The sequence below is a fragment of the Aptenodytes patagonicus genome, chromosome 1 (genome assembly GCF_965638725.1).
Source record: "Aptenodytes patagonicus chromosome 1, bAptPat1.pri.cur, whole genome shotgun sequence".
NCBI classification, from domain to species: domain Eukaryota; kingdom Metazoa; phylum Chordata; class Aves; order Sphenisciformes; family Spheniscidae; genus Aptenodytes; species Aptenodytes patagonicus.
The window spans coordinates 139,240,434-139,267,245 of NC_134949.1; the positions used below are offsets into that span (position 1 = coordinate 139,240,434).

The 26,812-nt window shown below is 42.5% G+C and overlaps 1 protein-coding gene across 1 annotated transcript in view; it reads left to right on the top strand.

Moving 5' to 3' along the window:
• The first annotated feature begins 5,184 nt into the window (after window positions 1-5,184).
• MAP3K15 (mitogen-activated protein kinase kinase kinase 15) overlaps window positions 5,185-26,812 on the top strand; it is a 94,167-nt gene continuing 72,539 nt past the window's right edge. The window contains exon 1 of the mRNA XM_076356657.1: window positions 5,185-5,515. Coding sequence (XP_076212772.1) covers window positions 5,185-5,515 — 331 coding nt within the window. The remainder of the gene's footprint in view (window positions 5,516-26,812) is intronic.

A 26,812-nucleotide genomic window follows, 5' to 3' on the forward strand; every position in this document is an offset into this window, starting at 1 on the left:
AGAGGAAAAAGCGTTGCATGACTGACTTACCTTTTTTCTTCTAGATTTAACATTTTTTGGTTTGCACAGAAACAGTTCAAATATCCCAAAACCTGAATCTCCCATTTATTCTCACACAGGTGACTTGCAAGATCTGAAGACACTGTTGCTCAGTGGAAATGTCTGGCACACCAGCACTGAACCACAGTTTATGAAGACTCAATTGTAGTACATAAAATAAACCTTCTTCCTTTAAAAATACTCCTTGTTTCTAGATTAAAAAAAAAAAAGCCTGGGAACTCTGAACAAATTGCACCAGGTTAAACTACTGAAAATGGATATTCAGAACGTGGCAGCTTGTTAGGGAAAGTGCCCAAGGAATAGTGAGGATACTGTTTGGAAGGCAAGTGGATATAATTAAGAAAAGGGGAAAATATCCTTTTCTTAATTATATTCACATAAAGTATCTACTAAGAGAGACTGTCATTCTGTTTCAAGACTAAGAGACAGACTTCTCAGCAAGCAAACGGTACCAAATGTTAAAAACTGCAAAATGAAACCCAAAGTCACGTCTTGGATCTACAACAAACTAGACTTTGATAATCTGTAGAAGGCAGAAAAGGCTTATTTATTGCATCTCAGTGGCATCCTGCTAAGCAATTCCAGCCTCTGTATTTGTTCTGAATTAACACTTCAACAATTTTCAAGATTACAGAAACCACCACACCATGCATCGGTTGTTCTGAACCCATTAAATTGCAACTTGGTTTTGCATGTTAGTTGCTGAAAGCCTAAGAATATTCTTGAGTAAGATAAATGCTTTCCTGTTAACTTTGCCAGTACTGTATTTTTCGTTTCAAGTTTTAAAACGAGCTGTTGAACCAAACTTTCTTATAATGCAAAAAATACAAAGTAGGATTTGTACTGGGGAGGATCAATAACGTATGCGCTAGTGCTTTTTGTTGGTCAAAGGCTTCAGCGTGCACACTGAGTATCTTCTAAATGCAGATTTAGATTTTTCTCCTGTTACATCAGCTAATTGGTGCATTACTGGATCAAGCCTAATACAGTGAAAGTTGTCATATAAAAAGGCTTGCTCTTGCCTAAAGAGGAAAGCTGCCAGGAACGAGGGGGATCTCTGGTGGCCGTGGTATATAATTTCTCCAAAAAGTCTCATGTACCTGTGCCTTTGTCAAAAAAGCACACACACCCCAACCTGTGGACCAAATCCAACCGTTTATTTGCCCCAAACTCTCCAAAATGAGAAACAGGTTTGCCTCTTCAATTATTTCTCCACATTCTTTCTAAAATCTTCAAAAGCCACTAAGCAAACATGAACATTGCACAGTGCTATGCTGTCCTCATGTTGGAGCGTTTCTCAGAAAGACTGTCTACTGCAGTTCCTATTACGGTCACCAAACCATGGTGCCAGACACCTACAGAGGAAAATACTGTGCTGTAAGTCTTTGGTTGTTGCTTTTGTTCTATTACAGCACATGGTAAAAATATTAACCTCTGATAGCCATAAGGAGCCATGCTGCAGCAGAAGGTGAAGATGCTGTTTGCTTAAAACCTCTTCTGCCACAGTGAGTGAAAAATGAGACGAAAAAGCTTTTCAGGCAGCTTTACTACTTCAAATACAAACTTGCTTGAGGGCTGCAGTTTTCCTCTGTTCTTTAGGTCGCTGGTAGGCCATGGTCTTCGCAGGGTGTACCGGTGCCCTTTTGACAGCTGCGGTACAAGACTGAGATACAAAGTTATCCACATGCAGCCTGCCTTTCACTTTCTCATGCTGCATAAATCAACAACTCGCCCAACGGCAGTGCCAAAGTGGAGGCTGCCATTGTCAGTTTAGCTAATAAGAAAAATGTGTTAGTAAATGGGATGCTCAAAATTAATTTTGTTCGTATAAAGAAGCCAGAAGCTGCCACAGAGTTTCTAGGAGCTGATTTTACCATGATCGTGAGAGATTTTAAAGAAGAGAGAAGGAATTGAAGGATGAACTATTATCCAAACTTCTGATACGGTTTGTCTGTGGTCAAAGTCGTTTAAACAGTAACAGAAAGAAGAACCGCTGGGGGAGAAACTTCTTGGTGAAGTAAGGAGGGGGGCAGCAAAACCGCAACCATGGACTTCCAGAGGGCGGACTTTGGCCTGTTCAGGACGCTGGTTGAGAGAGTCCCCTGGGAGACGGTGCTGAAGGGCAAAGGGGTCCAGGAAGGCTGGACGTTCTTCAAGAAGGAAGTCTTAAAGGCGCAGGAGCAGGCTGTCCCTGTACGCCGTAAGAAGAACGGGTGGGGAAGACGACTGGCCTGGCTGAACAGGGAGCTCTTGCTGGGACTCAGGAAAAAAAGGAGAGTTTACCGCTTGTGGAAGAAGGGGCAGGCGACTCAAGAAGAGTACAAGGATCTCGTTAGGTCGTGCAGAGAGGAAATGAGAAAGGCAAAAGCCCAGCTAGAACGCAATCTGGCCGCTGTCATTAAAGACAACAAAAAAAGTTTTTACAAATATATTAATGACAAGAAGAGAGCCAAGGAGAATCTCCATCCCTTATTGGATGCGGGGGGGAACATTGTCACCGAGGATGAGGAAAAGGCTGAGGTACTCAATGCCTTCTTTGCCTCAGTCTTTAACAGGCAGACCAGTTATCCTCAGGGTACTCGGCCCCCTGAGCTGGAAGACAGGGACGGCGAGCAGGATGAACCCCCCCATAATCCAAGAGGAAGCAGTCAATGACCTGCTACGCCACCTGGATGCTCACAAGTCTATGGGGCCGGATGGGATCCACCCGAGAGTGCTGAGGGAGCTGGCGGAGGTGCTCGCCAAGCCGCTCTCCATCATTTATCAGCAGTCCTGGTTAACGGGGGAGGTCCTGGACGACTGGAGGCTTGCCAATGTGACGCCCATCCACAAGAAGGGCCAGAAGGAGGATCCAGGGAACTACAGGCCTGTCAGCCTGACCTCGGTGCCAGGGAAGATTATGGAGCGGTTCATCTTGAGGGCGCTCACAAGGCATGAGCGGGACAACCAGGGGATAAGGCCCAGCCAGCACAGATTCATGAGAGGCCGGTCCTGCTTGACCAACCTGATCTCCTTCTATGACCAGGTGACCCGCCTAGTGGATGAAGGAAAGGCTGTGGATGTGGTCTACCTGGACTTCAGCAAGGCCTTTGACACCGTCTTCCACAGCATTCTCCTAGAGAAGCTGGCGGCTCACGGCTTAGACAGGTGTACTCTGCGCTGGGTAAAAAACTGGCTGGACGGCCAGGCCCAGAGAGTTGTGGTGAATGGAGTTATATCCAGTTGGCGGCCGGTCACGAGCGGTGTTCCCCAGGGCTCAGTTTTGGGGCCGGTCTTGTTCAATCTCTTTATCAATGATCTGGATGAGGGGATTGAGTGCACCCTCAGTAAGTTTGCAGACGACACCAAGTTGGGTGGGAGTGTTGATCTGCTCGAGGGTAGGAAGGCTCTGCAGAGGGACCTGGACAGGCTGGATTGATGGGCTGAGGCCAACTGTATGAGATTCAACAAGGCCAAGTGCCGGGTCCTGCACTTCGGCCACAACAACCCCATGCAGCGCTACAGGCTTGGGGAAGAGTGGCTGGAAAGCTGCCTGGCGGAAAAGGACCTGGGGGTGCTGGTCGACAGCTGGCTGAACATGAGCCGGCAGTGTGCCCAGGCGGCCAAGAAGGCCAATGGCATCCTGGCTTGTATCAGAAAGAGTGTGGCCAGCAGGAGTAGGGAAGTGATCGTGCCCCTGTACTCGGCCCTGGTGAGGCCACACCTTGAATACTGTGTTCAGTTTTGGGCCCCTCACTGCAAGAAGGACATTGAGGTGCTGGAGCGTGTCCAGAGAAGGGCAACGAGGCTGGTGAGGGGTCTGGAGAACAAGTCTTATGAGGAGTGGCTGACAGAACTGGGGTTGTTTAGCCTGGAGAAAAGGAGGCTGAGGGGAGACCTCATTGCTCTCTACAACTACCTGAAAGGGGGTTGTAGCGAGGTGGGTGTTGGTCTCTTCTCCCAAGTAACTAGTGATAGGACAAGAGGAAATGGCCTCAAGTTGCGGCAGGGGAGGTTTAGATTGGATGTGAGGAAAAATGTCTTTACTGAAAGAGTGGTTAAACATTGGAACAGGCTGCCCAGGGAAGTGGTTGAGTCCCCATCCCTGGAGGTATTTAAAAGACGAGTAGATGAGGCGCTTAGGGACATGGTTTAGTGGGTGGTGGTGTTGGGTTGACGGTTGGACTCGATGATCTTAGAGGTCTTTTCCAACCTCAATGATTCTATGATTCTAAAAGCTACGATAGAGCGAGTCGAGGGAAGAAAAAGCAGTAGCAGTTGCCTCTGCTTCTTAAGAAACAGGGCGGATCCAAGATGCCAACAGCAGACAGACCCCCGGGTTATGAGGAGCGCCGCTGCTTGCGCGGCTCGGGAGGAGGCAGCCCTTTCGGGGCGGCGGCGGGAAGCCCAGCCGGGGCTGAGCCGGCTCCTCACGGCAGACAGCGGGTAAACGGCTCCCAACGGCCGCGCGCGCGGGGCGGGGGAAAGGCCCCTCACGGCAGCCCGGGGAAGGGGGGCGATAACAGCCCGACGCGCGGGTTCCTCGCTGCAGGCCGCTCGCCTTAGCCTAACCCCTGTAGCCCTCAGAGGAACCCGAGCGGGGCGCACGGTGCCACCGTGTAAAATAATAACAGCAGCCACAGCAGTAACAGCAGAGTAGCGGGCGGTGCGCGGAGGTACTGCTTGTACGGCGAGGGGCGGGGAAAGGAAGTAATAAACGAGGCGCGATCGCCCCGACGGTGCTAGCTCCTTCTCCGTACCGCTTGTGGTCGCGGAGGGAAACGGGGTGTTTGTCCTGGGAAGGCACGGCGGGGCTGTCCGGCTGTGTCGTCGGCGGGGAGCCGGGCTCCGCGCCGGGCTCCCCCGGGCTGTCTCGTCCGGGGAGGGCGGCGCCGAGCTCCGCTCCGCGCCGACCGCCTTCACCTCGCCCCAACTCGTCTCCGTGCCCGCCCGCCGGGGAGCGGTGCCGCCCGTCCGCAGCGCCCAGCCGCGGAGGGGGGAGAAGCGCAGGCGGAAGGGCCGCGCGGAAGGAGGGACCCGCCTCACCCGGCGCCGCCGGAGTTCGCCCAACTGTTTGGGATGGGGCGCGGGCCCGCCTGAGCACCTGCCGACAGTCACCGGCTCCCCTCAGCCCTCGACGCCGCTATGGAGAGCCCCGTGGGCGGCAGCGCGGCAGCGGAGCCGGCGCACCCCTGCGCGGAGCCGGAGCTGCCGGCCGCCGGCCCGGCTGAGGCGGCGGCGGGCGGTGGGGAGGCGGCGGAGGTCGGCGCGGCAGCCCCGCGGCCGCGCTGCCTGCGGGCCGTGTACGTGCTGAACGACCCGCCCAAGGGGGGCGCCGGGGCGCGGAGCCCCGAGGCCGGGGCGCGGCAGTGCCTGCTGCGGGCCTGCGAGGCCGAGGGGGCCCAGCTCGGCACGGTCAACTTCGGGGAGCTGGACTTCGGGGAGACAGCGGTGCTGGACGCCTTCTACGACGCGGGTGAGCAGGCTGGGCTGAGGCGGGGCCGCGGGCTCAGGCTTGCCCCTGCCCGTTGCCACCTTCCCGGGTTGTGTGGGGTCACAGCCGGCCGACCTGGGGAAGGCTCGGTAAAGGTGGTGTCAGAGAGGCCAGAGAAGAGGGGGAACGGGGCAAATGTGAGACTGAGGGGGGTCTCGAGCAGAGGTGTGGAGACAGGAAAATAGCTGCAAGGGGAACCTTGTGTGAAGGGAGCAAGAGCCCGGTCTTCAGGAGTGTCCTGCACAAGGATGAGGAGGAGGTGTGAGAAAAAATTCAGGCCCTTACACGAGCTCTTTCAGTCACCACGATGTGTTGCCCCAGCAGGACTGTGAATTCTATGGTACCCAACCAAGCCCTAAGGAGTAGCAAAACTCGTGCTAGTGTGTTTTGCCAAGAACCCTCTTCCAGCCTGGTTGGGAGCTTAGAGCGAGACGTAGCATGAAGACAGGCCAGCCAGAAGCCTCTGATCTGGCTTGGCCAGATGCTTCATGTTCACCACTCTAACTCCAGACCTGGACAGTGAAATTGGCTTGCATGCAGACAGGAACAGAGCGATCCAGCATTGCTCTGAACAAGGGAGTGTAGAAGCGTGTCCTGAGGAAGAAGGCTTGTGAGTATTGCCCACCCTGTCCAGGCTCCAGCTGGTGACTGGTGTCTGATGGTTCAAAAGAAAGCTGCTGTCCCTTCTCCACTCAGAAAACATCTGGCTGGTTGGGCAGTGTGGCAGAGAATTGTGAGCTTTTTGAGCAAGCAGAGGAAGCCCTTGAGTCAACAGGTGTCATTAAAACTCATCAAGGTGAGTATGTGGACATATTGCAGACACACAGACATAATTTTTCTCATCTCCTTATAAGAGGCATTAGGAAACTGGGTGATTCACAGACTCCAAAGAGGGGGAGTACTGTTAAGTCCATGTTGACTTAACATCTTTCACAAGAACAACTTTGTTTTGCTCATGAGATGTGTTAAAGAATACTTCTTAAAACTTCAGTCTTTAAATTCTCATATGATGATAAGTCCATTTCATCCTGATAAGTACGCCAAATACTGAGGAACCTCACATCCTTTGTTGTTGTTGTTGTTTTTTAACTTCCCAGTCAGGGGATTTTGTTATATCTCTGCTAGCAAGGTTCATAAGTGTGCAATAAATAGATTCTTTGTGTGTCTTAGTACACAACCATAAATTAGCAATTTCTTTGTGTATCTCCAGTATTTTTGTAGCCCTTCTGAAGGTACACATAATAGTGTACTGATGGTCTCATCAATGCAAAATTATTTCTCTGTTTCTACCAATAGTCCTATTAATGTATTATGCACACACCTGCTCTGCATTGTACTGAGAGCTTGAGACAGTTATTTAAAATGTTTTCTTAAGTTGCTGCATTCTGAAGTGGGTGTCTCTTGTCTGGGGATGTGGCCTACCTTTGCAGACTTTTGCATTCAAGTCATCTTATAGGACCAAGATCATTTTATCAGTGATTACTATCACTTTGTAAAGTGCCTTGTTACTGGATACTCCTGCAACACTCTTATGTCCAGGTTTAGTCAGCAAATACTTTATATAATTTTTAGTGTCCATTAAAAACTAGTTGAATAGTCCTGAACCAGGAATTGTTCCAAAGGAGACTGTCCAAAATAGTCTTTGTGTGGATTTCTTTCCGGTAGCAACATTTTGAGATCAGCCAGGGGGACAACTTTTTAATCTGTATGTATGTAATGTATGCCTTTATTTGGCAAACTTTTTGGTCAAAGCATCCTTTAATTATAAGTTACCTGTATTAAGAGAAACTCAAGTGTATTAGCATGAGTCACCTTTATCAACTAGACCTGCAAGCTGTCAAAAAGCGGAGAGATTTATTTCTCTGTATATACTTTTTTGAAAACCATGTTGAATGTGTTAGTAGTATTTTAGCATTAACTCATTGCCAGGGATCCCAAATTAACTGCCATTAACTGCAATGTTACCCGGAAAATGCAAGCATCCTTAATTAAAAAAAAAAAGCTCTTAAGTATAAACAATCATTTTAATAGAGTATTTATTTTGCTCTTCTGTTATTTTAATATTTTAACAAGTAGCTCTTCTAGCATCAACATTTTTAATAGCTTTTTTGTCCTTGCATTGCTGCAGTTACTCTCTCTTTTTTAACTGAACATCTCTGTAGTTCCCTTTTATCTTTTTTTAAAATAGTCAGGCTGTACTGACATTTGCCCCATCCTTTGGAGTTTTCCCAATTCCTGTGGTATGTCTAAAATTTATGTTCAGAGAAATCCTCAGACAGAACCTTTAAACTTCTAAAATTATGCTGGCACACTGAGATGAAGTGTCTTTATCTTAGTACTTGCTGCTTCATTTCCTCCTACTACATGCTAAAGATGGGGAAATTTTTGGTTCCTTTAACAGTGTCACATGGAGTAATTGCATCTTCTTGCTTCATTCTGCAAAGGGACAAAAAGTATCCATTACACTTTTCACTTTATTGTTTTGCTTTCCTTTTTTTTTTTTTCTTTTTTTCTTCTTTTATCTTTCTGGTATCAGCTAGCAGTGGACCTACATTTCATATTGGATTTTCATTACTATGGATTTTAAAGTGCTGCCTTTATTTTTTTCAGTTCTCATTTTATATACAGTGATCTGTCATTGTTTCCTGAGAACTTTTGTTATGCCTTTCTTGTTTTCCTGCTCTGTGTTGTTTTTGAATACATATCAAGCTATTATCCAAAAATGCTGAATCTGATAATTGTTCATTTACATGCGATATTCTTAATCCGCTACCTTGCAATTTCTTTAATCTTTGAAAAATCAGTCCTTTTTAATTTCTATATTTTATAGATACAGTTCATTGTTGCCATATTCTTTTTTCCAGAATAATGTGTTGGGTTGGGACTGTTGGCATCTATTCAGTTTTTAATGAAGAACAACATTAAGAATGAGTTTTAATATGAGCAATCCTGTGATGAACTTTCTGTGTTAGGAAATTACTGTGTGTTTACTTTAAAAAAAAAAAAATCTAAAGAAGTTTTATTACAGCCTGTGTAAGTTATCGAGCAGATGTTTCCCATACTGAAGATATCTATTATAATGTATATTTAAGATAACTATTATAATGTATATTTACTTTCTGTACACCATGGGCAGAACCTTGAGAAGCAGTTCCTCTTGCTCTGAGAGTGGGAGTTCTCTAAAAGATGCTTGCCTGTAGCCATCTCTTGGTTTACTAGTTGGAACCTTAACCAGTAAGCATCTACTAATGCTTAAAGACTGAGCAGTAAGGTCCATCTTACAATGTAACAATGTTACAATAGTAACAATGGGGTCTTTGATAAAAATGCTAGCTGTTATCCCTTTTTCCCCACTCTCCCTGAAATTGTAGCCATTTACTTAAAGTCATGACCCCCCTCCCCCCCCCCGGCCCAAGTAAGCTTATCTATTTTATTTACTATGAATCTATAATATAATGATTCTTGGAATTGGTACCTTTGATGACAAAACTAGCAAACTTTAAGGACAGAGTACAAAGAAAAAGATGAACTCTTTTTCCTGTCTGCAGGCAGATTTTCTAGTAGATGATTTTTCAGTAAACCACTGAGAAGAGTGCTGCAAAACCACCTATATTCCATAATAAGAGTATGATGTCTCTTCTTTCCTTGAGTGTGCTCATTACTGACTTCCCATCATTTGAAATCTTACCATGAATGGAAGTGTGACTTATGCCTTCAGTTAGTTATTGCAGACCAGCAGGTAATGCAGAATGACCCTGATCTTAAGAAATCACTAAACTTTCTAAGATGCTTTGCTAAAGGGGAACCACAGCACTTGCGAGAGCAAATTTACAACAAATTCTGAAATAAGGGCTTGATAACAGAAAGATGAGGTCTCTTTGCTTGGTCTGTGCTAGAAACAAGCTGTCAACAAAGTAATTTATGTTATGCAGAAGTGGGTGATGGTATCTACCTAACAGAGAAACAACAAGGATGCTTGCATCATTGACTGTATCTCTGGGAGGAAAGAGAGAGGCAACACTTATAGACTGAAAGCCACAGATACTGGGCATTAGCATGAAGCTTTTTTGCACAAAATAAAAGCAATTTTACACAGGAACAGTGAGCCTAGGAGCTAACTGAAGATTTTTAAAATTCTTCAGAATTATCCCATGTAGAAAATCAAATTACAGGTATTCATAAACAGCTTAAGGAACATGGTGAAAAGGTAGCGTGGCTTGGTTAGTGATGTTGCAGCTAGAGTGATTCAGCCTCTTTGTGCTCTTACTATAGCTGCAAAGGATCTTTCTGTTCTGGATGTACTATGAAAGCAAACATGATGTCAAAGTTAAATGTCTGACCTGTACCTATGGAAGGGTGATGCTATATAGAAAGAGATGTAGCTTTCACTTGTCTGCCTGAAACTTACTGCCTGAAGTGCTACAGTGTTAAGTGAAGGAGTGGCCTCTACACTTGCATGAGTTTTGGATGTTTCCATTTTGGTTCTATGCAATCCTGATCATCCTTTTACCTCATGAGGGATGTACAGCAATCTGTTTTGAGGCTTGGAATATTTCTTCGACCATTTGACCACAGCATTTAGAGATGACTGCAGACACTGAAGTCAGCAGGATGAAAGTCGACTGAAAGGAAGACATCTAGAGAGAGACTGGAGTATTGAGGAATAAAGCTAAAAGTTTGCCTGAGAAAAATGAGTATTCCTCTGACAATCCAGGAAACTATGTCAGATCATTTGTGAGTGTAGCGGAATATTTTGAAGTCTGTTTCTGTTGTTTTGCTATGTATGAACTTCTGTAACCAACATCCTGCACGATAAGGCAGCCCCAAAATGCATTGTCTGATATCTGTCTCTGCAGCCCCATCTTCACTCGGAGCCGATGTTAGACTTGGGAGGGGGCCCAGACAGAGACTGAAGCATGGGTCTTCCTTACTTCTGTACTGTAGTTGAACCACTCTTAACAAAACCCTAATTTCTTGTCCCTGCAATTCTTTTTCTTCATGTTACACCATGAAAGGGGGAAGGAGGAAATGTATGTTCTGGATCCTAATTTTCAGGCTCTGGCAGCCACTGAAGAAATCCTCGTTGCCTGTACCCAGCTGCCTGCCCTGAAGCCCTCTGAAGGCCAGTGTCCCCACTTCAGAATTGGCAGGGGTGCTTTGACTTCTTCAGCCCAAAGGCTAGTATGTCAGGGTACAGTAAACATTTGTCACTAGTTTAAGCTAATACACGGCATGGTAACTAATGTAGCTGAGCTGGAAGCACATGCTTGTCTTGCTGACTCTGCTGCAGGGGTTGCAATCTCTGAAAGGAAGGTGAGAATGACAGCTGAGGGCAATAACTTCTTAAATAAATTTTGACAAACTTTCCTGCTGCAATTTATCTTTGCTCCTGGTGTGACAGTGAACAGTGGGGAGGGGGTTAAGGGTTAGCTCTCTGACGCTTAGCTCAGCAGGCAGGGTTTGCTGTTTTTCTAGAGGAATACTTAATATTTTTTCTTTCCTTTTTCTTCCCCTGCAACTGGTTCAATGGCTAGGGGTGTATTTGGTTTAAATCATAGAACAGTTTGGGTTGGAAGGGACCTCTAAAGGTCATCTAGTCCAACCCCCCTGCCGTGGGCAGGGACATCTTCAACTAGATCAGGTTGCTCAGAGCCCCGTCCAACCTGACCTTCAATGTTTCCAGGGATGGGGCATCTACCACCTCTCTGGGCAACCTCTTCCAGTGTTTCACCACCCTCGGCGTAAAAAATGTCTTCCTTCTATCTAGTCTAAATCTACCCCCCTTTAGTTTAAAGCCATTCCCCCTTGTCCTGTCGCAAGTTTGCTGCCATCTTTTTTATAAGCCCCCTTTAAGTACTGATAAGCTGCAATAAGGTCTCCCCAAAGCCTTCTCTTCTCGAGGCTGAACAACCCCAACTCTCTCAGCCTTTCTTCATAGGAGAGGTGTTCCAGCCCTCTGATCATTTTCGTGGCCCTCCTCTGGACCCGCTCCAACAGGTCCGTGTCTTTCTTATGCTGAGGGCTCCAGAGCTGGACGCAGTACTCCAGGTGGGGTCTCACCAGAGCAGAGTAGAGGGGCAGAATCACCTCTCTCGACCTGCTGGCCACGCTTCTTTGGATGCAGCCCAGGGTACGATTGGCCTTCTGGGCTGTGAGCGCACATTGCTGGCTCATGTCCAGCTTTTCATCCACCAGTACCCCCAAGTCCTTCTCGGCAGGGCTGCTCTCAATCCCTTTATCCCCCAGCCTGTATTGATACCGGGGGTTGCCCCGACCCAGGTGCAGGACCTTGCACTTGGCCTTGTTGAAATTCATGAGGTTCACACAGGTCTACTTCTCGAGCTTGTCCAGGTCCCTCTGGATGGCATCCCGTCCCTCCGGCGTGTCGACCGCACCACTCAGCTTGGTGTCATCCGCAAACTTGCTGAGGGTGCACTCCATCCCACTGTCTATGTCATTGATGAAGACATTAAACAGTACCGGTCCCAATAGGGACCCCTGCGGGACGCCACTCGTCACCAATCTCCATGTGGACATTGAGCCGTTGACCACTACCCTCTGGATGTGACCATCTAAGCAATTCCTCACCCACCAGACAGTCCACCCATCAAATCCATACCTCTCCAGTTTAGAGAGAAGGATGTTGTGGGGGACCGTGTCAAAGGCCTTACAGAGGTCCAGAGAGACGACATCTGTAGCCCTTCCCATGTCTACTGATGTAGTCTACCCATCATAGGGTATACACCTCTCAGGGGGTGTATATACCACAGAATACAAAAAAGTGGAAAGAAGCAGACCAACCATCTGGTCCGGTTGTTCAGAACCAGAAGCTGGTGTCTGAGAGGTTAGGGCTGACTAGGTTGTATATTGTGCTGCTTTAATACAACAGCAGAGCTATGAGGACCTGATCTTTTATCTTTGCATGGTACTGCACACGTAGAGTGAATACAGGTGTCTCCAGCAAAGCTCTGCATTGTGCCATCGAACTAAATATTCTGATAACAAGACCCTGTAATATACCAGTATTGTATTCCTTTTATATCCAAGTGCATGAGGTGAGTTTTAAGTGACAGTAACAAGCCTGATGCAATCCATCAAGTCTATATGTTACTATGTTGTGATACATCTCAGGTGCTGTGACGTGTTATATTCAAGAGGTGTCTTTTGCTTTAATGATACTAGTTGGGGTCAATTTCGAATATTGTCTTCTTGCAGAAATGCTTATTTGCATTCAGAGATTTGCATGCTTTCGCTCAACAGTGGAGAACATTATTTTCTACCTGTCACCTGTGAAAAATGGCTTTGTATCAACCCTGCTGCTTTTTCTGTGTGTAACCTGAAAGGCTTCACTTTGGTTCAACTTGCATGTATTCTATGAAATAGCTCCTTTAATGTCAGTTAAACAAGCTTAGAAACATGCAAATAAATAACCATAAATAGGTTAGGTGGAATTCATTAACTTTCCTTTGGTATATTGCCATGGGCCAAATGCAAGATCAGAGCTATATTCAGAAAATGTTGAAGATGTTAAAAACAAAAAGAAGAAATACACCTTGATTCTCTAATGGAGCGAGATTCTGTTTTATTACTTCTCCTTTTGGAACTAACATCTTTTTTTAGTTGTGATGGGTCATATAGAAAGAAACACTGACAATCCAAACCCAGTATGAGTCCTACCTTTTAATGAAGCTTTGAATGAAGTTGTTTGCATCTCTAAAAGTCTGGTGCTAACCATGCAAATTTGGACTTCTTTCATTGTTCCAAGATGAGATTATGTACATGTGCATGCACTGTTTATTTGAAGTGACTCATTTCTGTGCCATGACTTTTGGATAAAGGAAAAAAAAAATTAGGACTGCAGTTCTTTTTTTTCCTGTTCTTTCCTCTGCATGAAACTTACTTGCATGAAAAAAACCAATAAGAAAACCAAAAAACAACCCGACCTACAACTGTCCATTTTCTCTGCTTGTCTTTCTCTCCTCCTGAGCTTAAATATTAAATCTGAGAAGGCTCCCCGGAATCAGACTGTGAACCCTGTGTCACTGGGTTTTGTAGCTAGGAACACATCAGATGATTTCTAGGTGTTGAATCAGCTAAGAAGGAATCTTCTCCCTGAATATAATACAAATTGTGTATTTCCGTTCTGTTTTAATTGACTCTGCAAGTAATATTTTTCACTGTACGATTAAAAGTCTTATTGTTTCTCACTAAATAGACTTAGTTAGACAGAAGCTTTTACGCCCATTACAGCCACTACAAATGATTTAGAAAATTTGAACGTTTAGATTTATTATGAAGAGATGAACGACTGCATCTATCTTGAGCTGCCTTTGATCTGAAGACCAATTATTGTCACACTTACAGCCCTTGAAAACAGTGCAGTTAAGGTGGTTTTTTGTTTTGTTTTTTAAATATTGCTTAAATGTTTTTTGGGGAACGAAACTTTTCTGCAGTGTTTTCTGGAATTCTTCATATAAGTAAATGTTCTGATTTCTGATAGGAGGAAAAAAACCGTGCTGGCTACGCATACCAGTCAGCAAATTCTAAAGGTCACTTTTTTTTCTTTTGTGTAAGATTGATATACAAACATATTTTTCAATATAGTTCCTAAGTCACTCTGAAAGAATCTGCTGTGCCATTTGACCATGAGATGTTGGCAAGCAGATCTCTGGTTCTGCCTTGTTGCATTTCAATTTGACTCTCAGTGAAATTGGAGAGCTCCTGAAAAGAAGCTGTACATGAAGCTGACAGGCTTGAGTCAACCAGGTGGGCACATGAGGCTGCTTATGGGGGAGCCTGGTTCCTAGGCCCTCATCTCCTTTGCAGTGATTGCATGCTTGTTCAGTCTTCCTGTGCTGTGTGTAGCATATTCTTCATAGGTTTAAGAATTGTTTCTCTAAGACCTGAGGTCACAAAATTAAGTTTAAAAAAAAAAAACAAAACAGACCAGGAAATATTTGCTTATGTGGGTTAATTACATTGCTTTAATTTCCATCCTCCCATAAAATAGACAAATTATGATAGCTATGCGGTAGCCCATTTTTTGTTCTGCAGTCATGCCCTGCTTTTATCAGTGTAATCATACATTCAAATTACCCTTGCATGTTAACAAATGTTGATGTACTACTCCCTAGTTAAAAAGTAACTAATGTTCCTGGTTTGCAGATGTAGAAGCTTGAGGTAAAGCTCTTCTGATGTGTAAGGAGCTGGTGCAGAACTCGGGTGAGAGCTCCAGGCTTTTTGGCTTCCTCTATATTCTGCTTATAAGATGGCCTCAAGTTCAAACTCATTGGCTGTCCGCGCTGGCTGCAAACCTGTGTTCAACTGATACTCGGGGCATACTGCTACCTCAACGCGCATGGAGGAGGAGCCCCAGTGGTGGTTGCCTGGCCTAGCAGCTGCCTCTTTTCACACTGCAGTGCTGTTACGTGACTGAAATTAGGCAGTCAAGATAGGTGTAGGGTCTTTCTTAGAAGGACCTCAACGTGGTTGGCCACTTGGAGGTGAAATTTGTGAACACGGTGGGCTCTGTTTGCCTTGCACTTCAGCATGGATGTGAATTGCTTTAGCCCTAGGCTACCGTTGAACAGCGATGTGGGTGCCTGAGGCTGAGCCAAGAGACGGAGCGCAGCTGTTGCTTTATCCTGCTCCCTGGCACAGGCTTGCTGTAAACAGCGTAGCTCCGGTCTCTGCTGAGGTCAATGTGATTCAGCTGGCAGCTGATGGGCCAAACATGTCCCACAGTATGATTTCATCTAGCCTGTCTTCTTTCTCTCAGGAGTGCTGCAAGTAGCTTCACCTTTTCCTGGGAGGTTGGGGTGGCTATAGAGGCATGCCAGGACCAAAAGCTACATCGCTGTAGTCTGCAAGGAGGGACCCAAAGCTGGGACATGAATTCTGACACTTACAAGTATTGGATCACTGTGTCATGATGAATTGTGCTTGCTTTTTTTGTCCTTTGTAATAGTCAGCCTGACAAGGTAAATGATTCTGCTGTGGTGTTCAAGGTGGTAGAACTGAAACTTTTCAGATATTCTGTGGTAAAGCTTCTGAGCATTTAAACTTTGGTCTAAGTCAGTAGTTCAACAACAGTTACGCCTTAGAGCTCAAAGCCAAATGGGATTCACAACTTTAAAAAACGTAACCCAACTTTTATTACATTGAAAGTACATGATCCCAGCCTTGGTAAGCATGATCTTTCATTGACTGAAGCGGGCTCTGATGACAGGCACAAATCCAAAACAGTAATGACACTGTTAAGACTACGTCTCCAGCTTTCTGCTGATCTGGGATGGTATAGCTAAATCCAGTATTAAGGGAAGTACTCTAGTTTATCATAGCTGAACTTGTGTGTATATAGTTGTGTCTACTGTAGTATATACAGCTTTTATGCTTAAATTATGTTTAAAAATTCTTCAATATCTCTTTAAAGTAAGAAACAAGGGGTAGCTGTAAATAAAATAATTTTGAAGTGCTTTTTAACCCTGCTTCACTCAGTATAATCTTTTTTGTTTCATTTTGTGTCACCTTACGGAAGGAAATGTCTAGACTCTCTGCTGTTTATGTTTTTTCTTCTCCCGTTTAGGAAAACATGCCTTCATGCACAGAACTGTAGCTCAACCACTGATGGTCATTGGCCTCTCAACAATTTGAGAAATGTTGTTCATATAATACCTAAAGCTTTTGAAGTCTAAGCCCAAAACACATTAGTTCTGGGAAACAAACAAACAAACAAACTCCCATGTAAATCAGCATGATAATGAGCTTTCCCTAAAATTCTTCAGTTTCCTACTGGTGTCAGCAGTGCTTTCCATAAACTGTGGTATTCCATTGCCTCCAGGCCTGTCAAAAACAGTTGTAGATTCATGAAACTCATTGTGGGGAAAATAACAGGGGAGTTACTTTGTTTACACTTGGGATAGTGACTTATTTGCCACCTGATTGCTCTCCCCTCTCCTCCCCCCCTTGAAATTTGTTACAAATATTTAGTAGCTAGCTCAGCCAGAAGAAATTGTATTGAATCAAGTGTCTTTGCCTTAGCAATCACAGAAAGGCTGCAGGTTTTGTCTAATGCAGAAAAATATCTGACCGTAATAATTTCACTCAGATGAGACTAGCTGCATTAACTCTCCCGTTGCTGCCTTTCATTCACAGCAGTTAAAGAAAGAAAAAAAGATTTTTTTTTTTTTTTTTTTTAATTCTGCTGATTTGTGTGTGTGTTGAGGGGTGAGATTTCTTGTTAGTTTTGCCTTTGCTCTGAGAGTGACAAGATGAAACTGGAGTTGGGAATTGGTAAATGAAAACAGTACAAGGCTGTATTCTGTCTGTGTGTTTCTTTCCAACAATGCTAGACCAGTCATCTCTGCTGCTCTAATCTTAGTCAATAATAAAAATTTTCAGGAGAAAAGCTAATGTTTACAATGGTGTTACTGCTTGGCACTAGGCTTCCTTACTTAGCAGAGATTCTGTGTACACAATCCTGTTTAACAGAGTAACTGTCCGCTTTTATCAGCATCATCTCTGCCTTTTGTGGAACTGAGTTATTTGTTTCAGATATTTTCTTTGTAAATGGATGCTTGACCTGCTTCAGTCTTTTTAAACCGAGTTTGAGAAAAGGACGTGATTACCAAGCTCAAAGCCAGACATTGTGCCTGTTCCTACTACTGTTGTTCATGGTCCTTAAGATAACTGACAAATTATGGGTTGTTGTCAGGGGGAGAAAGTATCTGAATCAGAATGAAAGGAAGTCTGAAAATGGTTGAGATGGATTTTTTTGTTTTCGTGGTAATTAAGTTTCAGAGTTGATAAACTTACCTTTTTGCTTATTATAATAACTACAGAACAAAACTCGGTAAGTCTTCATATTGTTTTTGGAAAACCAGAAACTGCCTTGACTTTCTGGCTTGCAATCAAGGCACAGAAGAATGCTTGATTTTTTTTTTTTATCATTATTATTTTTTTACCCTTTAATGCCTCTTCAGATTCCTTGTTTTGCACTAATGATTGCCTCTGAGAAGATATAATACAACTTCTGAGAAGAATAACAAGTTAGTTTCCTTAACTTTTGGTATTTTGGACAATTTTATAGATGGATATTCAGAATTTAGGATCTTAAATCTAAACTTTCTTGCGTACTCCCACCATGACACATTCACAAGGTACAGATTAGCAATGTACTGTTGATCCTTTTCCTTCAATATGACTTCAAATTTGAGTTTCCACCTTATAGTCCCTGAAAGAGGTGGCAGTTGCTATTCTATCCTGTCTGTTTAATAAATCTGTGGGGCCTCAGATCTGACTGTAGTAGTTGCTCAACCTTAACTTTGACTTGTGTTTCATCAAAGCTGATAAAGCTTTAAGGATTCATGAAAAATGAATGCTGCAATGTGTCAAATAGATCCTTTCCTCCTTCTGGAGCATATGCTGCTCTTCATAAAAATACTCCCTGTTGTCACACTCCCTGAACACTTTTAACAAATCCTTTGAAAAATACGCTGATTTAGTCTTGTCTTGCAAGCCGAATACTTAATTCCAGCTAGTGAACAGCAGCCAAACTCTAGTTCCAAAGGAAAAAACAGTAAATTTCAACAGTATTTGACATCTGATAGCCTGGGTGTCTCATAGTCATGCTGCAGTCCAGAACACAGTAAAAAAGATGGTTCTGACAGTGCAGAGGCAGCTTTGTGGCTGGCCTGGCCACAAATAAGAACTGTGCTGTAAATGCACAGACGCAGTTTTCTGGCTTGGTCCATAACTACACGGCAGTCTGTCAGAGCACTGACTCCGGGTATTCTCCAGCAGAATTCAGTGAATGTGACTAGTAACATCCTTTCTTTGGAAGCAGCATAATGCAGGGAACTACGTTCTGTCTTGTTTTGTATCTTTGAGGTTGGTAATAAGATAATCGTGAGATGTACTCAGTTACCAAGCAGCATCCCAGTGATGCTGATTTTTTGCATACAGTCTGTCACAGTTAATATCATCGCTGTGATTATGAGAACTTAATCTTTGAATGAAGGCTAGTTTAGTCAAGTGATTCTTCCAATCATTTGCAGTTGGCTTTTTCTGCCAGTTTAAAGTTGTAAACTAATTTTCAGAGTGACTAATATGGCAAACATTAGGGTTTTTTTCGCTGCTGAATTCTGATCTGTGAACTATAATGCACTATGCTGTGACCACTGGGGCAATGCAGAAAAGTGGTCCTAGGGTGAATATGCATGAACCTGGGGTAAAGCAGTCTGTCTTAGTATTAATGGCTTGGCACCCATCCTCTCTACAGAAGGTGCAATACACAGAATTCAGAAATCTTCAAAAGAGAAAATTTACTTAGTCAAAAAACTTGCACTTTAATAAAGATGCTCACTGCTTCTGCAACCTTTTTTTTTTTTTTAAAGTTTTGTTTTTATTCTTCTTTGCTGATCATTGTTCATCCACAAATCTGACTATGGTCTTTCCCCAAAATAAGAAGAAAAGGATGCACCATCAAGAAGTGCCAGAGATTTCATGAAGTCTGTTTGGGACTTTGGACAATGAAAGTACTTACCGACTGCTGATTTGAACAGCAGTCTAAAAACTTCAGCTGTTGATTCAGCTGTGTGATAAATAGAATGTTGCAAGAAATCAGCCTCAAAACAATACTTACGGAGTTACATTTACAAGGAAAAAGCTAATCTATCTTGGAATTTATTAAAAAGAGAAAAAAATACACCATCTAATATTTAAACTGAGATACTGTCACCATCCATGCTGGGATTAATCTTGTGAGAACTTTATATGTATGTATGTTTTGAGGTGAACCATCCTACATGACATTTAATAAATGCTGGAGACCATGTTCAGAGGCTTGTTGTAAAATCACAATTTCATGTGATTCATTGTGTCTGATGAATCGCAATTTGGAAGTACTAATATTCCTCTGACTGCAGAGACCTCCTATAAGGATTAGCTTTGGGTATCTTACTTTTAGTTATAATCTTAGTTAAAGTAGGGAAATCTAGAGTGGATCTGCTGTGATAACAAACAAGCTGTGTTAATGCTTAATATTCCCTATCTACATGCTGGAAGTAATGATGTATACTGTATTTACAGGATAGTTTAAGTAGATAATGGTTGTGACTTGCTTTGGAAAGGCCAGCTTCTACTGAAATTCTAGATTTTATTGATCATTACTTAGTGCCTTGAAATAGATTTTTCTCATTTTTTAATGAGTATTGCCCATTTTGAAATTACAATGTTCAGTGGTACATAAGGATTTTTTCAGTAGCACATGCAGTCTTTTAGGCTGGCACATAAAGCTTGTACTGTTTATAGGAAAGTTAAAAATAGCAGATTGAATCCACATCTGCCCAACATCCAGAATATTAAATCAAGAACTCTGTATCCATATGTGAGCGCAAGTCTCTTGGCTCACAGAGGATGCTGTGGCTTTATGTAAACTTTATTTTCATTTGTACTGTAATAATACTGCCTTTCCTCAGTTAACATTTTCTCAGTGCATAATTTATTGTGCTTTTATGTGGGTCCTAAATGACAGTCTGGGAGTCTATCAACATAAAGAGGAAATCTGTAATCTAGTTATGAGGTGGCATACCTCAATTTGGTACGTACAAGTTCCCAGTGCTAATGATGGGGATGTCTCTTGATGTTTGTTTTAAAAAAAAATTTGGGAAAAATAAAAGATTCAGAGAAAAGTCTCATTTATCTTCGTATGCTATATTTTTAATTCTTAAGGAAAAGCGTAAAGGTCTTAGCTTAACCCAGACATATGAACTTCAGTGCACTGAAATCTTTTTTCTTTCCATTGTAGTGCCTTTTATTTTGATTACTTTTCTTATCTCTTACATTTCTTTGGGCAGAAGATAAAGCTCAGCATAATTTTATTTTTTCAGATGTTTTTGATATATGTTTTTGGCCAGTGTGTGACCTGTTGGAGATGTGCAGATTTGGCAGGTTTTTTCTGCTCCCCAGCCAAGGTATTCAACATTAAATGATGGGTGACTCTCAAGTGGTTTAGTTTGGATAAATGTCTAAAAGTTTGGAACTTATCTAAACCTCCTTGGCCTAGAAATTGATTTGCCTGCAGTCAGGGAGGAAGGAACAGCTTTTCTAGTTGAATTTCGTACTCTTCTTAATTTCACTTAGGCCAGATTATCCCATAAGCAATCTTTTTTTTTGATACTTCATTCCCTTTCATTGCCTTTTATGACCCAGTGTAGGAAGTGCAGAGGTGTAGGAAAAGTTAAATAAAGTTCACCTTTCTCATTTTTCCCCCCAAACTACAGGCAAGGTTCAAATTAGGTTCAGGGTTGAGGTGTTTTTTCTGTATGCTCTCTCAACTGGCTAGCTCAGCTCTAGTAAACATTGCAGTGGAAATATTCTCATGTGACGCTTGGCACACTGCTAGTGCGGCAGGCAAGTGTGAAGCACCTGTTTTTAATTTAGTCCACTGTTTCTTTTCTTCTCTACTGTTAAATAGGACAGAGAAATGACAGATTCTGTAGAATTAGTAGGCTCTTTGGCTTGCGGAGAAATTTTAGGAAATAATGTTATCCTTAATGACCTGGCATAGTGAAAAGTATGTATGATGTGAGACATCTACTCATGATGGCTGTCTAGCATGTCAAAATTTTTAATATACTAAGAGTATATAAACAGGGAAAATTATTGAACTGGTAACTTTCTCAGATCATCTGAGATGGGTAAGTGTTTTTGTAGTGTCCTGGATACGTAGGTTTGGAAGCCTTTTTCAGTCAGTGATAATGAATTTGGGAAAAAGTGAGATGTGAGTGACTTCTGGAATCTTCATTTGCCTAATGTCTGTGAATAATAAAAAGGGAAACATATGTATATATATTCTTTGAGAAGTTTTGAATGCTGCTTCGTTAGTATTCATTTGGGTATAAAGATTGAATGAGCACATGGGAAGTGCAAACGTCTCTCTCTTTTGAGGTAGGATTCAGGCAGGTTGATTGCTCTGTAGATGCTTAACTATTTTGCAGATGGAAGACTACAGATGCTACATCAGAGACTATTTGAGTTGTAACTCATGCCGAGGTACAATTAGATTATAGAAGGGAATAGCTTAGGTAAAATATTAGGAATTTTCTTCTCTTTAAAGGCATTGGGTTTGTTACAAACTACCTTTAAAATGAGGGCTCTGTTTTTCAAAGCAGCTTCTTGTGTTCCAGTGGGGTATTTTGATTATTTTTTTTTCCATCTGAAAATCAGAGTCTTAATAACTGTATGGTCACCAAGTCCATCTCTGAAATCTCAGTTTATGTGACTAGGCTGGCATCACGTAGCGGCTGTGGGGTAGAAAGAAGCAGGGATGGAATTCAGTTTCGCAGGCAAGCATTCAGCTGCTTAAGCCATGATACTGCCCTTTCTCTTCCTGCAGTCTTGTCAGCCTTTGTCATGGTGTGCCTGCTCATCTTCTGCAGCCACTGAGGCGGGTGGAACTGCTTTGTTCACCACATACCCTGCAGTCGCTTGACTGCTATGAGCTGTGGTGTTTAAAAAAAGTTTCTTAGAATATTAAGATTCTTCAGCATATTTAAACAATAATTAAGTAGTAAGTATAGAGTATTTCATACTATATATTGGCTTTTTAAAGGAAGGATTGTTTTTCCTGAAACTTGCAGTGATTAATAGTTGCTGCTTTTTACATTATACATGGTCAAATGATGGATGTCAACCTGCAATAACAAATTGCTTTAATTTGCCTTTTTTTCCCTCTCTCTTTACTTCTGTTGGGTGCATGCTTACAAGGTTTAAATAACAGCCACTGTAAATTTAAGTACTTTGTTTTGGCACTCAAGAAATAAGATTATACAACAGTGTGGATGACTTATTTAAGAGGTGTTTGTGTGGCTACTATCTCAGCCCAGAGTCTTTTCTACTACTTACAGAATCTGACTTTTTAGTTACAGATGCAACTGTGTTTTATTATATGATATGTAAAAAGTGAGTTTTCGTGAAATTAAGTTTTTAACCTTTATTTCTTTCAATTGTTGTAAAGTCTAACAGTCTCTTAAAGTGTTTTTCCAGGAGGCTGGTAGCTGATACCGCTCACAGGACTGATAAGCTGCAGTTGACAGAGCTTCTGTCTGCTGCTGTGCTAGCACTAAGTTAGGCTGAAATTATCAAGTTAAATGTAGGTTGAGGGGTAAGGGGAGGATAGAATGGGAAGAGAGAGCAGCAGAGACCACGGGTCATGGGAAAGAGGTAGGAGTTGCAGGCAGGCGTAAGCATTCATCTGCTTGAGCCATGAAACTGCTCAAATCGCTAAGGTCCAAGTGATGAGATCTCTGCCTCAGTTTCCAACCCAGGAGCTTGAGGACTGTAATTTTACAAAGAAATGGTATAAATATTGATCTCTTGTGCATGTCACAACTTTCAGAATTCATTTATTAGTAGCGTGCAGACCTTGGCAGGACCCGTCTGATATGATTGTTGTTGGTAACTAAAGGCCTGTGACTTTGAATGTGGTCCAAGAGCGGGTAAATTTTTACAACCCTTCCTCAACGTAGAGGGGCTGTGCAAAGGGGTGTGTACTGGGTGAATTTGCAGTGACAGTGTGTGCGGACATTCTTTTTTTTTTTTACTGTGATTTCTCACATCACTGTGAGTTAGTTCCGTCAGACTTGAGGCTATGTTGTTCCCAGGATGTCACAAGCTATGCTATGAAAGGAGAAGAAAAAAAAAAAGGTAAAGTCTGTTACTAGCTTTAGTATGAATGTCGTTGCCTTACAGAGAAATGTAATGCTTGTATTTGGCTTAAAGGTAATTTTACTGAGAATTTGACTTGAGTATAAACTTCATCCATTGGCCAGGAGGTTATAGTCAATGCTTCAATGTAACTAAACAATCAGATTGTATGAGTAGCAGAAAAGACTCTGGGCTAAGATAGTACATACAAAAACACCTCGTAAAGAACTGTCATCCACACAGTTGTATAATCATATTTCTTGAGTGCCAAAACAAACAATGTCATAAGCTGGGTTTCACAAATGAGCTCCCAGTTTATGGAGAACTCAAGCAAGAGTTGGGCGTTTCCGAGACTCCTTCGGAAATCTTAGCTGAGGGTTTGAATTGTGACAATCCTTCCTTTTCTTTCTCACAGGCAGAGTGACTGTGGGTATAGTTCTGATGAGAAAGCTGTAGTCCTTCTCTGTTGGCCACCGATTCATTGGTCAGCTGGTGGGAACATCTGCAGGGAAATACCTGCTGAGATGATATCATTCTTGACTAAAATGCCTTAATGGTTAATGAAATTCTTCAAACCAGAGCTGTGAGGCTCTGTGGATGGGGTTCATAGCACTGAACACCTTCAGAGTGGGTGTCTGCAGTTGGCTTTGACTCCCTTCATAGTTAGTGGGGAGAAATGGGCACTTCTGGTCTGCAATTCATCTCATCCTAAAGTAGACTTCTGACAGATCAGATGAATGATGCTTTAAAAGTGCTTTTTCTCTCTCTGCATTGACAATGAAGTGAGAGAGGAGTGGCTCATCTGAGACCAAACATCTCCCTTGTGACTCTGACTAACTCACTGCTGAAATCTTAGCTTTGGAGCAAGCAGCGTTTCATGAGGCTAACGAGTACTTCCTGACTCATCTGACAAATTTCTGGTTTGGTGCTTGGAAGCACTAAGGCTTCTTAATCTGGCATGAGAGGATGTTTAACATTGGCCAGAAAAATAAGTTCTCCAACACAGACTCAGAAACGGCTGGGTTGTTTTTAATTAAATCTTTTATAAAGAAAAAAAAAAACAACCTGAAGCAAAGACTGGCAAAGTTAAAAAGGACTGAAAGCAAAGCTTTATCATGGAAAACATTAAGCAACTTCTAAGCTTAGGCATATACCATTTACAGTGAATGATATATTTCCTAACTTCTGCAATTCAGTATTGCAAGAAAAGTTCTTTGAGGATTAGTTCTGTTTCCTTCTTTCCCTAAACTGCCAACTGTACAAAAAATAATAAAGTTTTCTGCTCTCTTCTGAATGACAGGTTATTTTCAGATGTTTCACTATTCCAATCATACAATATTTTCTTCTTCATACTTGTGTAAAAGCATTAAAAATGCATTCTAAGTTTGGATGCCCTATGTGTTACATTAACTGCATTACTCTTCTTCCCACCACTTCTTGTGGGTGCTCAGTTGTATTCTGTTTTGGCAGTCTGAGAGACTCTTCTTTCAAGATCAGTTAAAGAGATAATAAGCACAGGTATGCTCTTGACACAATTTTTGCTTTTCTGGATCAGTAGAACTGCATTCTTATTCTAATGTAGTGCCTTGCCTTGTTTGAAACTTAGTTTCTTAAAGCTTTTGCTTTTGGTATCCAAGGTTTTTGGAAGAATCCTTGCTTCCATTCAACAAAAAAGTTCCTAATATGCAATTGCGGGGGAAAGAATTGAAAGCTTCAGGTGATGTATCTAATGAATAAAGAAACCCCAAAACATAAAAATAAATGAGAACTCAGGTTACAGATCAGCCCCTGGAACTGGCAGTGTTGCTCACCTGCTGTAATTTGTTCTGTTCCTTTTAACTGAAGTGCAGTTTCTTGAGTGATTTAATTTTTGGAACAGATGGTTGTTTTGATATTAAGGAATATTTATCAATTATAAATATGGCACAAATACTTTGTCGTAGTTTAGAAAAATGAATAGTTTCAGATACTAGTTTCTCCCGAGATGCAATAAATGCCACTGGAGCATGAAAAGTATGTTCTCGTTCTATTTTTAATGTGTGTTCTGTGTACCAGAGGGCAGATGAAAGATGTGGTATCTGAGTTCAACTGTAAAGTAACACCACACTGCTAACATGACTAGTGGCTGTAATGTTTGGGTCTGAACATAACCCTGTTGTGGAGTTCGTTTTATGAAATGGATACTCATATAGAATTATGAAAGCCAGAGATGAGCATCAGCCCCTCAATCTTGTCCGTGCGGTTGTTTTGAATGGTTGTCTGATTTTCACTCTAGCCTGAGGGTCGATTTTGCTGGATGGGAATTGCCAGTGAGCGTTATAATGTCATATGTTACTAAGATAGCCTAAGACTAAAATTTTCAAATGTTGTTGCCAAAGGCCAGTATTTGAAATTGAAAAAAATTTAAAATCTTAAAAATCTTAAAATTTTTTAAAAGTTTAAAACCTGCTGTATTCCAGCTTTTTGTCTTGGGAACCGAGAGGCTTGAGTTTGAGCGCTTCAAACTTTTTAGGTGCATAGGAAGGAGGAGATGCCTTGCTGGGCCACATGAAAGGACTCTCTAGCATGCACCCAAATGCTGTGGTTAGAAACAGACTTGGATGTCAACTCTTCTTCCTCCTCTTCCTCTATGTGCATGTGCCTGCTTTCCAAACAAAAGCAGTGGGCCAGCCGGATCCGGCCTGTGAAGTGCCAGTTGGACCACTTTGCTTAACACAGCTGTTCCCAGATTTGTCTCTGAAGGTGGGGCACTGCCAGTTTTAGTGTGTTTGTGTGTGAAGTGGAGCAAAGCAATTGTCCTAATTATTGCAGTTAGTAATGCTGCCATATAGTGGAAAGGCTCATCTGAAAATTAAAGTTTTGCAGTTTCCTAGCAACAGCAGGGCTCTGGATTTGCCTGGTCCTTTCAGGAAAGTTAAACAGCCGACTTTCCTTAGCCAAGAATGCTTCTTCGGCTCAGCTAATACATAGTTAAAATTACCTCTTCAGCACTCACAGTATTCACAGAGCAGAATGACTTCATGGGGAAGGATGTGAAACTGCTTTCCAGAGCAAGATTTGACACACAGGCAGGAAGGAAGAAATGCGAAAGAAAGGTCTGACTTTCCCCCTTGTGTTTGCTGTTCTGATAATGTTGGCTTTTGTAAGAGCCCCAGTTGTTAGGCTTTTTTTCCTTGCCTTCCATTTTGCTAGGTGAGAGGAGCAGAACTGATACATTTTGGTGCGCGGTGTGCCAATAGATCATTTTGTAACATAAAACCTGTGGCAGATGAAGGTAAGATTAAAGCCACGACTGAGTAAAAGGCAAATGACAAGCTCAGTCTGAGAACACAAATTAGAGGTGTTGCCCTCTTTTTGATAAAAAAACACATGCCCGAAATTGCCACTTTACAACAGTCCTTTTGTTTTCCTGAGCAAACAGACAAACAATAGACAAGCACATTTCAGAATTTTTGCCATTTGGTACCCAGGTTTTCAGCGTTCCTAAAGCATTTAACAAATACAGTAGAGCTGTGAAAAGTGAGATATATCTAAGTTTAGATTTTGCTTCATTTTATAATCAGAGTGGGTGTG